The sequence below is a fragment of the Schistocerca gregaria genome, chromosome 2 (assembly GCF_023897955.1).
Source record: "Schistocerca gregaria isolate iqSchGreg1 chromosome 2, iqSchGreg1.2, whole genome shotgun sequence".
NCBI lineage: Eukaryota > Metazoa > Arthropoda > Insecta > Orthoptera > Acrididae > Schistocerca > Schistocerca gregaria.
Window position 1 is genome coordinate 283355455 of NC_064921.1, and position 12867 is coordinate 283368321.

The following is a 12867-nucleotide window of genomic DNA, read 5'->3' on the forward strand; positions in this document are numbered from 1 at the left end:
GAAGAGGGAGGGAGGATCAAAGTTGATAGGAGAGGTAGATGGAGGGGAGGAGGACATCATCAGGGAGGGGGAGCTGCCGGAAGCCACCTTGGGAGAGGGTAAGGAGGGTGGAGAGATGGAGACCGGGTGGGACGTGGGAATACAGGCGCGGCAGCGGGCGGGGTTGGGAGAGGATGGGCGAGACAAGCGGGTGAGGAGGGCAGAGTTTGCGGGAGGTGTACAGGATCCGTATACTTTCAAGGAAAAGGAGGAGGTGGGGGAAAAGAATGAGATCGTATGATTTTCTCTCTCATTACAGCCCCTTTTATACACGATTGTCATGCGCAGTCACTGACGTTTTGCTGTCCAGCGCCATCTGTCGGACATTTTGTGAACTTCGTTTTTTTGTTCTAATAAAACACTATGTCATTCCAAGCATGTGTGTCAATTTTTACCTCTCTATCTACATTTTTCCGTGTTTTATTCAGTTTTAAAATTTATACTCCTTTTTGATCACCCAGTACTTTAATTTCAGCCGGCCTTCCTTTGCAACGAGTGATATTAATTCGTTTGGTCTGTGGAAGGAGCGAGGCTGCGCAGAACTTACCCGTGTTTTGCGGCTGCCTACAGCCTGTAATTACTAGTTAATTATTCTTCGCAACAAACTCCGCTCTTGTGGGACTGTTGCTCGAGGACGTTCGTTTTTAAGCGTCCGGTAGTGTGTGTGTGTGTGTGTGTGTGTGTGTGTGTGGTGCCGAGGAGCGCAGACCTGTAGGGGAAGATCTCGCTGAGCAACATCCAGGGGATGGGCACGATGCCGAGCGACCAGCTGAGGTAGAGCAGCACGAAGAGCAGCAGCGGCGCCCAGCTGCCCACGGGCAGCGTCTCACCCGGCGGCAGCGCGGTGTGTGCCTGCGCGTAGACGGCCAGTAGCAGGCAGCAGGCGGTGCCCAGAGCCAGCGAGGCCAGCGTCAGAGGCCGCTTGCCGGTCCAGTGCACCGCCACCATGCACAGCACGTTGCCCACGATGCCGGTCGCGCCAGTCGCCACCTGCGTACATGGGCACTGAGGAAACACTGCGAACGCTGAATGATACAAGCTGGCATCAATAAAAATAAACTACCGTTTTCCAGTCACACTTGAAACTAAGTTCCGCCTCTATTGACATCGTTGTTGACCTGACACTTAAGGTTAAACGTACTCCCAGCTCACAGTTTCATTAAAGTGTGAGGTGGCGGGAAGTTTAACCTTAAGTGTCAGGTCAACGACGATGTCAATAGAGGCGGAATTCACTTTCAAGTGCGACTGGAAAACGGTCGTGTCCTTTCACAAAGGACTCATCCTGTCTCAAATGATTTACAGACATCATGGGAAACATACATCTCGGGTGGTTTGACGGCAATCTGAACCCTCTTTCATTCTAATCAGAATTTAGGGCTATAGGAGTCACAATCGTTTGGATGATCGTTACGCATTATTCGGCAATACTGTTCTGTTTCATTCTGTTGACTGCTGGAAGAGGTTAAATCAGCAGTATTTTTACAGTACCTATCCCTGCGAGAGGTGGTTAAGGAACTTTGCTACCTACGCAGTAAAATAACCTGTGATTTATGGAGCGTGGAGAACATCAGAAGCAGACTTGTGCTGGCAAAAGGGCATTCCTGGCCAATAGAAGTCTACTAGTATCAAACGTAGGTCTTAATTGGAGGAAGAAATTTCTGAGAATGTGCGTTTGGAGCCCAGCATTGTATGGAGAGAATCATGGACTGTGGTAAAACCTGAACACAAGAGAATCGAAGCATTTGAGATGTGATGCTACAAAAGAATGCTGAGTATTAGTTGGACTCATAAGGTATGCAATGAGGAGGGTCTCTGGAGAATCGGTGAGGGAAGGAATACATGGGAGACAGTGACAAGATGAAGGGACACCACAGGATAATTTCCATGATACTAGAGGGAGCTGTAGAGGGTAAAAACTGTAGAGGGTAAAAACTGTAGAGGAAGACATAGATTGGGATAAATTCAGCATATATATATATGACGTCAAAGATTGCAAGTGCTACTTCCAGATAAAAGGCCAGCACAGGAGAGGAATTCAGGGTGGTCCAGGTCAAAGTAGTCAGAAGACTGATAAAAAAATCACAGTTTGATGTCTTAAGTACCATGGACATTACCGCAGAGTGGTAGATGTGTGCCTCAATGATACTATTGGTAAGGAGGCCACGCGCTGGACCTACTCCTGGAGTTAGGGTCAGGAGTGAGATTTCGTATGACAGCAAAAGCTCTCTCGTGGTTATCCCACGCACCCTGACTACAAATTTCTGCGTCAGTTTGGTGACTCGACTATTATGCAGCCATTCACGAACAGCATTCCAGGGAGTTTCTTCCAACAGGATAACGTTCGCCCATACATCGCTTTTGTAACACAACAAGTTCTACAGGATGTCGGCGTGTTGCCTTGGTCGACTCGATCACCAGATTCTGTTTCTAGTCCAGTACATAATGGGACACCATCGGACGACAACTCCAGCCTCATCCACAACCAGCACTAACCGTCCCTGTATTGACCGATCAACTGCTACAGGCATGGAACTCCATCCCACAAACTGACATCCGGCACCTCCACAACATACTGCAAGCACATTCGCACTCTTGCATTCAACATTGTCGCGGTTATTGCGCTTATTAATGTACCAGCATTTCACATTTGCAGAGGTTTTATCTAGTACTTACATTAACCTGTGATCTTGCAATGTTAACGACTTAAATATGTTACCTGGACAGATGTATTCCCGTAACCTCATTACTCTATATTAATTAATTTTCTGAGATCTTTTCTATTCGTGTATTACGTCAGCACTTGTTTGTTCAGGATGCTCAACGCTGAAAAATTACTCTGGAAAATCACGATGTATGTCAAATATCCAGCAAGCTTGATCAACATGCTGAAAATAATGAACCTCTCATCAAAACAAGAAGAAGAAGGAGAAAAAGAAGAAAAAAAACTATCATACTGTAGGTAGTGGTGATGCTGCAGCTCCAGCCTATCAAAGAAAGAAAAGCTGATTAGGCCCAGTGTGGTATAGAATCCAGAAACTTTGTATTCTGCTTATTGAGAATGTGGCCATATTGTATTGAAAATCCGGTCTGAGTGGCCGAGCGGTTCTAGGCGCTACAGTCTGGAACCGTACGACCGTTAGAGTCGCAGGTTTGAATCCCGCCACGGGCATGGCTGTGTGTGATGTCCTTAGGTTAGTTAGGTTTAAATAGTTCTAAGTTCTAGGGGACTGATGACCTCAGATGTTAAGTCCCATAGTGCTCAGAGCCATTTTTTGTATTGAAAAATGGCACAGTTAGCACTAACACATTATTTTTGGGACAAAAGATCATCACTGTTGTGATAATCAACTAGTCAGTGAACATAATATGTCCAATTGGACTGTGAACGTATTTAAGAATAATTTAATTATTTTGCAGTCGGTTACTAATAAACTTCGTGTTTCCTTCTCGTTGTTACTAATGTGATTTGCACTGGTTTAGAAGATGTATCCAAAAGAAAGCAGGTGCTGTCATGTGTGAATATTACCGAAAAATCTGTTTAATAAGTCATGAAAGGGGACTATCCGATGTGCCATGACGATATTCAAGAAGTTTTGCCTATAAATGTGAATGAAGTTGTGAATTTGATAAATGTACTCGACCTCTGTAGCATCGATATAACCGTACTCTTTGTAAGACCGTTCCTGAGAGCACAGATGTTGAACAGAGGTGACTTCTTTTGTAGAGAGTAGCAGTGAGTCAATGTGTGTTGGACAGTCTGGCGACGTACTTGGTTCGGAAAGGATGGAAGCTCACCTGCCGTGTAGTGGAGGCAGCATTATTTAAAAAGCAAACCCCGAGGGGGAAAAAAAAATTGGAACTGAGATGTCACGAATGCAAAGATGTCAGAAGGGAAGTTTTCTAAGGTAATTTAATTTTTTCATGTATTCGTAATTGTGTGGTTTCTTAGTGTTAGGATATTGTGTACAGTTAAAGTTTACTGTAGAAATTTTACAGTGAAACACATGGATTTATCTTATAAATGAAACAAATATCAAGGAAAGCAATTTTATACAACGAAGTTACTAACAAATATTTTACTAACTCGTCTAGCTGTGACAACTTTATCAGCCGTTAAGTTTATTCCTCATGTTTCATTCTTTACCTTTATGAATGTATTTGATACTCGCATTGCACATGTTAAGTTGTGTGCTGTAGAACTTTTTTGTGAAAATTGGTAAGATACCGTCTTGCATTGCACATCGCAGGTACTGCAAATGAAATTTGGTTGTAGACAGTCCAGTATTTCTAGTAGTATGAGTAGCCTGCAGAACAGACGAGCGTTCCGTGCGCACAGGTAGGCCACGACTTTGATTATCACTAAAAGTTATGTCCACTGTAAGGTACAGTGACTATCGCAATGTATTTGTAAAAATATCGTATTATTACAGAGGTTTCAAATTGGTTAAAAATCTCAAGGAAGTGCTATATTGCGAGTTTTCAAGCAGTTTTGTTAGAAAGTCAGATGCGTTAAATTTTATGTTCATTTGCTGTATAGTTAAATTGACACTTCTGGTACAGTCGTTGTTTTCAAGACTAAAGATAAGGATTATCAACATTCAGGGCAAACATTTTAATCTAAGTCATTTGTTTTGCAGTCAAATAGCATATGTGAATTTAAATGAAAACGAATTTCTCTCTCGTAGGAGAATTCTCTGTGTACTTGCTAATGTGGATTTCGAATGGTGTAACGTGAGCTTCACATAGTTCCGGTCAAAATATTATTTCAACACAGTTCTGTCGCCCTGCACCGAGATTTACGTATTTCGATATCAAAATAAGTTTCATACTTTTTTTTTTTGGTACGAACTTGTGACTTACAAACACGAGTTTAGAAGTTTTTTCGATATCCTTTCAGTTATGAATGCAAAACAGTAATACGAATTATTTGGTGAATAATGGTAGAAGCCGACCTCGCGGAAGATCAGTTTGGATTCCAGAGAAATATAGGAACACGCCAGGCAACACAGACCCTACGACTGCTCTTAGAAGTTAGGTTAAGCAAAGTCAAACCAATTTTTACAGCATTTGTAGACTTATGGAAAATTTTCGACAATATTAACTAGAATACACTCTTTGGAATTCTGAAGGAAGCATGGGTAAAATACACGGAGCGAAACGCTATTTACGACTTGTATAGAAACAAGGAGGCACTTAAAAGAGTCGAGGGGCATCACAAGGAAGCAGTGATTGATAAGGGGTTGAGACAGGCTTGTAGCTAATCCCTAATGTTATTCAGTCTGCACACTGAGCAGTAAAGAAAACGAAAGAGAAACATAGTGAAGGAATTAAAGTTCCTGTAGAAGAAATAAGAACTGTGAGGTTTTTGTCAGAGACCGCGAAAGAGTTGGAACAGCAGTTGAACGGAATAGACCTTGAGAGAGGGATATAAGATGAACATGAACAAAATCAAAACAAGGGCAATGGAATGCAGCAGAACTAAATCGGGCGATCCTGGGGGAATTAGAGCGAGAAAGTAGAGATGAGGTTCACTGTTTGGACAGTAAAATAACTGGCAATGGTCGCAGCAGAGAGGACATAAAATGTTGACTGGTAATGGAAGAAAAAGCGTCTCTGAAGAAGAGAAATTTGTTGCCATTGAAAACAGATTTAATTGTTAAAAAAAGTCTTTTATGAAGATGTTTGTCTGGAATGTAGTCTTGTCTGGGGGCGAAACGTGGATCATGTACAGTTCAGAAAAGGAGAAAATTGAGGCTTTTGAACTGTGGTTTTACAGGAGAATGATGATTTTCAGAGGGGTAGATCATGATAGGTACTGAATGGAAACGGGAAAAAAATAAATTTGTGGCACAACTTGACAAAAAAGGGATCGCTCGATGGAATATATTCAGAGGGATGAAGGGCTCACCAATTTAGTATTGGATAGAAGTGTAGGGGTTAAATATTGTTGAGGGACAGCAAGAGACGAATACAGTAAATGTAGGATGTAGGACGCTGTAGTTGCGTAGATGAAGAGGCTTGCTCGGAATAGAGTAGCATGGAGAGCTGCAGAAAAACCAGCCCTCGCGCAAAAGGTTATGTAAGACGTGTATGTTTCTATCATCTATTGTCAAATCACAATTTATGAAAGATGTTTATATTTTATTAATAGGATCAAGTAGGAATAATTAATATGTCATGTTGAAAATAATTATGGTAGCAGGGAATATCTGCACCAAAGTATTGTTGATATAACTTTAAAAAGGGTGGGAGAAACCGCGTACGGATACATTTTAAGAAAACAGCGGGAAAGACCGAGCATTGATACATTTTGTAATGGTAGCAGGAATTGTCTGCACCAGAAAGCAATGTTGGCAGGAGAGACCGCACTTTAGCGTTCGTAGGATGTCAGTAGCAAGCGAGAAGTGAAGCGAGTCGGTAGCAGTTCTGAAGCGAGAGGTTGAGAGAAGCGGTGTGCCTGCCAGCCACCAGCTATGATTTACAAGAAATTATAAACGGATGTACAGAGACATCAACTAACTATTATCATAAGAGGAACTAATTTTATTGAATTATTTTCTTTGCGGAACTCAAGACTACTGAAGGTATGTTTGCGCAATACTAGTTCTAAGATTATTGTAAAAGATAAGTCCCATTTGAACGTTTGTAAAATCATTTCTTTACCAACAGTAAATATTTGAAGCGCTTTCAGAATATAATTAATTTTTGCCAACAATGTTGCATTACTGATTATAATCCATCCCAAAAACCATCAACATGAATCTTTGCAAAAATTTTATTGTTGTCAAGAAAAAGTGTAACTATGAATTACGTAACTTCAGTCAAATTAATTAAAGAATAACGTCAGCTTTGCTATTAAGGAATAACGTCAGCTTTGGTAATAAATACAGCCACTTATTATGACAGCTCACCAGCAGTTAATAAAGTAGAGTAAAACCGAGTAAGTATATTCATGTCACAGTTCGATGTAGCAGTCAGATGGCGATCCAGTAACAGTAAAAAAGGTAAGGAACAGTTTTGGGTTATTGCAGATAACGACTGAGGGCCACGACGACGACACATTCTATGTTTCGTCGAAATAATCAGAAAATCACTTTTAATGAGCAGCAATTAAATTTGTATGCGAAGATTGAGAAAGAGAATAAATTTCAAAGGGAAGATTTAATTTGTTATTGTTAACAAAAATACAGGATGTTTGAAAAATGTACGGCCAAACTTTCAGGAAACATTCTTCACACACAAAGAAAGAAAATATGTTATGTGGACATGTGTCCGGAAACGCTTACTTTCCATGTTCGAGCTCATTTTATTACTTCTCTTCAAATCACATTAATCATGGAATGGAAACACACAGCAATAGAACGTACCAGCGTGACTTCAAACACTTTGTTACAGGAAATGTTCAAAATGTCCTCCGTTAGCGAGGATACATGCATCCACCCTCTGTCGCATGGAATCCCTGATACGCTGATGCAGCCCTGGAGAATGAAGTATTGTATCACAGCCGTCTACAATATGAGCACGAAGAGTCTCTACATTTGGTACCGGGGTTGCGTAAACAAGAGCTTTCAAATACCCCCATAAGTGAAAGTCAAGAGGGTTGAGGTCAGGAGAGCGTGGAGGCTATGGAATTGGTCCGCCTCTACCAATCCATCGGTCACCGAATCTGTTGTTGAGAAGCGTACGAACACTTCGACTGAAATGTGCAGGAGCTCCATCGTGCATGAACCACATGTTGTGTCGTACTTGTAAAGGCACATGTTCTAGCAGCACAGGTGGAGTATCCCGTATGAAATCATGCTAACGTGCTCCTTTATTTAGGTGACCATTACAGCTCTCCAACCCCAGTCCTCGATGCTGGTGGAAGAACATAGGACCCAATCGAGACATCACCAACAATGCCTGCCCAAACGTTCACAGAAAATCTGTGTTGATGACGTGATTGCACAACTGCTTGCGGATCCTCGTCAGCCCACACATGTTGATTGTGAAAATTTACAATTTGATCACATTGGAATGAAGCCTCATCCGTAAAGAGAACATTTTCACTGAAATGAGGACATTGTTGAATGAACCATTCGCAGAAGTGTACCCGTGTACGCCAATCAGCTGCTGATAGTGCCTGCACACGCTGTACATGGTACGGAAACAACTGGTTCTCCCGTAGCACTCTCCATACAGTGACGTGGTCAACGTTATCTTGTACAGCAGCAACTTCTCTGACGCTGACATTAGGGTTATCGTCAACTGCACGAAGAATTGCCTCGCCCATTACAGGTGTCCTCGTCGTTCTAGGTCTTCCTCAGTCGCGAGTCATAGGCTGGAATGTTCGGTGTTCCCTAAGACGCCGATCAATTGCTTCGAACGTCTTCCTGTCGGGACACCTTCGTTCTGGAAATCTGTCTCGATACAAACGTACCGCGCCACGGCTATTCCCCCGTGCTAATCCATACATCAAATGGGCATCTGCCTACTCCGAATTTGTAAACATTGCACTGACTGCAAAACCACGTTCGTGATGATCACTAACCTGTTGATCCTACGTACTGATGTGCTGGATGCTAGTACTGTGGAGCAATGAGTCACATGTCAACACAAGCACGGAAGCCAAAATTACCTTCCTTCAATTGGGCCTACTGGTGGTGAATCGAGGAAGTACAGTACATACTGACGAAACTAAAATGAGTTCTAACATAGAAATTATGCTTTCCCGGACACATGTGCTCATAACATCTTCTCTTTATTTGTGTGTGAGGAATGTTTCCTGAAAGTTTGGCCGTACCTTTTTGTAACACCCTGTAGAGGAGACGGGAAGGTTTCAGTAACAACAAAAACAATCAGGATGTATGAAGAAGAGAATGGACTAAGCTGTATGTAAGAATAACTTGTACATTCTTAACCCAATAATCAGTTCTTTACTTCTGAAACGATTACCTTAAGTTTTGTGAACGATTAGGGTCACGCGGTCATCGGGGCACGGAGATGGCTACAACAACGGAGGAGAGCAAGCAGACGCAGTACTCACGGTGGCCCAGTGCGAGTCGATGGGCATGCCGAACTTGTCGCAGACCTCGACGGCGTAGGGGCGGACGGCGGTGGCGGCGGCCCAGTTCTGGAAGAAGAAGAGCACGCTGACCACCAGCAGCGGCTTCAGCGTGCCGCGGCCCAGCAGCGCCACCACCTTGCGGCACGCCGCAGACTCGCACCACGCCGCGATCTCGTCGTCGTCGTCTTCGGGAAAGTCCTCCACCTGCCGACACAAGCGTCGTTAGATATCCGCGTACCTCCTGGACCGTAACTACGTTCTTCATCTACATCTACATTTATACTACACAAGCCACCCAACGGTGTGTGGCGAAGGGCACTTTACGTGCCACTGTCATTACCTCCCTTTCCTGTTCCAGTCGCGTATGGTTCGCGTGAAGAACCACTGCCGGAAAGCCTCCGTGCGCGCTCGAATCTCTCTCTAATTTTACATTCGTGATCTCCTCGGGAGGTATAAGCAGGGGGAAGCAACATATTCGATACCTCATCCAGAAACGCACCCTCTCGAAACCTGGACAGCAAGCTGCACCGCGATGCAGTGCGCCTCTCTTGCAGAGTCTGCCACTTGAATTTGCTAAACATCTCCGTAACGCTATCACGCTTACCAAATAACCCTGTGACGAAACGCGCCGCTCTTCTTTGGATCTTCTCTATCTCCTCTGTCAACCCGACCTGGTACGGATTCCACACTGATGAGCAACACTCAAGTATAGGTCGAACGAGTGTTTTGTAACCCACCTCCTTTGTTGATGGACTACATTTTCTAAGGACTCTCCCAATGAATCTCAACCTGGTACCCGCCTTACCAACAATTAATTTTATATGATCATTCCACTTCAAATCTTTCTGCACGCATACTCCTAGATATTTTACAGAAGTAACTGCTGCCAGTGTTTGTTCCGCTATCATATAATCATACAATAATGGATCCTTCTTTCTATGTATTCTTAATACATTACATTTGTCTATGTTAAGGGTCAGTTGCCACTCCCTGCACCAAGTGCCTATTCGCTGCAGATCTTCTACATTTCGCTGCAATTTTCTAATGCTGCAACTTCTCTGTATACTACAGCATCATCCGCGAAAAGCCGCATGGAACTTCCGACACTATCTACTAGGTCATTTATATATACTGTGAAAAGCAATGGTCCCATATCACTCCCCTGTGGCACGTCAGAGGTTACTTTAACTGTTTGCTAAAAAGTCTTCAATCAGCCACACAGCTATTCTGACATTCCGTAGGCTCTGTTTATCAGGCGACAGTGCGGAAGTGTATCGAACGCCTTCCGGTAGTCAAGGGAAATAGCGTCTACCTGGGAGCCTGTATGTAATATTTTCTGGGTCTCATGAAAAAATGAAGCGAGTTGGGTCTCACACGATCGCTGTTTCCGAAATCCATGTTCATTCCTACAGAGTAGATTCTGGGTTTCCAGAAACGACATGATACGCGAGCAAAAAATATGTTCTAAAATTCTACAACAGATCGACGATATAGGTCTATAGTTTTGCGCTTCTGCTCGACGACCCTTCTTGAAGACTGGGACTACCTGTGTTCTTTTCCAATCGTTTGGAACCTTCCGTTCCTCTAGAGACTTGCGGTACACCGGTTTTAAAAGGGGGGGGGGGGGGGCAAGCTCTTTCGTGGACTCTGTGTAGAATCGAAATAGTATCCCGTCAGGTCCAGTGGACTTTCCTCTGTTGAGTGTTTCCAGTTGCTTTTCTATTCCTTGGACACTTATTTCGATGTCAGCCATGTTTTCGTTTGTGCGAGAATTTAGAGAAGGAACTGCAGTGCGGTCTTCATCTGTGAAACAGCTTTGGAAAAATGTGTTTAGTTTTACAGCTTTACGCGTGTCATCCTCTGTTTCAATGCCATCATCATCCCGGAGTGTCTGGATATGCTGTTTCGAGCCACTTACTGATTTAACGTCAGACCAGAACTTCCTAGGATTTTCTGTCAAGTCGGTACGTATGATGCGCTATGATGTACAACTCGTCAATTTTGTAGTTCAGGCGGTCAGTTTGTAATGGTTCTTTATTTATGTGACCGTTACGGCACTCCAACCCCAGTTCTCGATACCAATAATATCGTACTACTTTTCTGCGAAGTAACAGACATATTTTTGTGACAATATTCACATTTAGTTTTATTAATTTATAGGTACTCCGATGTATCGATATAGCACAATGATATGGTTCTTGTGTGTATTCATTTCTGTGAGACTGTCATAATCTTTGACTTGCATGTAACCGTTTTGGCGCGAATGCGCGCAGAGCAGTCTTTGTTCCACTTTGCAGAGCTTAAGTTGTTATTTCGCTTTGTAAAAGAATAGTCAAGTATTGTATTTGGTTAAAGTGGAAATTAAATATATGAAGATTGATACAAAAGTGTTTTCTTGATGATGTGACAATTAAGAAGAAGTATATGTGAATTTACAAGAAGTTTAATAAAAATGTAGATCGTGACACCAAGTCAAAAATTATTTCTACTATACCATTGTTCTGAGATGGGATTGTTTGATCATTAAGTACCTCCTGAAAAACGCATTTGTTAGGTCTTTAAATATTGCTAAAATACAGATCTGGACCTTCTAGCAGTCAAAGTGGAATCGCCCTAGAATCAACAAGACGAGCCATAACAACTTCGACGAAATCTACGTGGGAATCCATTCAAGATAAGTGCCAAAATTAACGACAACTTTGTTGTTGCCCGATAAAGCGAATATATGCTCCGTGAGCAACTTTATTAATCTGTTTTCTAAACTACTTTGCAAGTGGTGGTATTGTTAGAAGTTCCAAAATTCAACATATACAAAAAATTCGAAAATCTAGAAATCGCACGTTCCAAAATGTTTGCAGCAGTCTTTGTAACGTTGTAAAAGAATTTTGTCCGTAACTTCTCGCGTCCCGTGGATATTAAAAAGCGGATTTTGCGTTCAGTTCCAGAAGTAAATATGTCTACTACATGTTCTGTTCCGAAACACTGTACAGGCTGACAGTTACTCAACTATATGAAATCAAATCGTCGTAACTTCTGAACCGTTTGATTTACGACGTTCAAACTGCACGGTTGGCCGCGGGGCATGATGGGAATTAATATGCGGTGATAGTTCAAAAATGGCTCTCAGCACTATGGGACTTAACTTCTGAGGTCATCAGTTCCGTAGAACTTGGAGCTACTTAAACCTAACTAACCTAAGGACATCACACACATTCATGCCGGAGGCAGGATTCGAACCTGCGACCGCAGCGGTCGCGCGGTTCCAGACTGTAGCGCATAGAACCGCTCGTCCACTCCGACCGGCCGTTTGGTTCAGTGACGAAGGCCGCTTTCATTTGGATGGGTTCGTCCATAAGCAAAATTGGCTCAGTTGGGGGACTGAGAATCCGTATTTCGCAATCGAGAAGTCTCTTCACCCTCAATAGGTGACTGTATGGTGTGCAATGTCCAGTCGCGGAATAATCGGCGCCATATTCTTTGATGTCACGGTGACTACCGAACTGTATGTAAATGTTCTGGAAGATGATTTCATCCCCGTTATTTAAAGTGAGCCTAATTTCGACAAGATGTAGTTTATGCAAGACGGAGTTAGACCCCATCGAAGCAGGAGAGTGATGTCCTGCAGGAGCACCTTGGGGACAGCATTCTGGCTATGGGGCACCCCGAGGCCACCGGCATGGACAGTGACAGATTGTCCGCCATATTCTCCGGATCTGAACACATGCGACTCCTTTTTATGGCGCTATATTAAAGACAAGGTGTACGGCAATAGCCTCAAAACC

The 12867-nt window shown here is 43.0% G+C and overlaps 1 protein-coding gene across 1 annotated transcript in view; it reads right to left on the reverse strand.

The window, feature by feature from the left end:
* The window catches only part of LOC126336871 (facilitated trehalose transporter Tret1-2 homolog), a 340634-nt gene that overhangs the window by 15246 nt on the left and 312521 nt on the right, over nucleotides 1-12867 (reverse strand). Inside the window, exons 7-8 of the mRNA XM_050000979.1 lie at nucleotides 9065-9289; nucleotides 749-1029 (exon numbers count right to left, since the gene is read on the reverse strand). Coding sequence (XP_049856936.1) covers nucleotides 749-1029; nucleotides 9065-9289 — 506 coding nt within the window. The remainder of the gene's footprint in view (nucleotides 1-748; nucleotides 1030-9064; nucleotides 9290-12867) is intronic.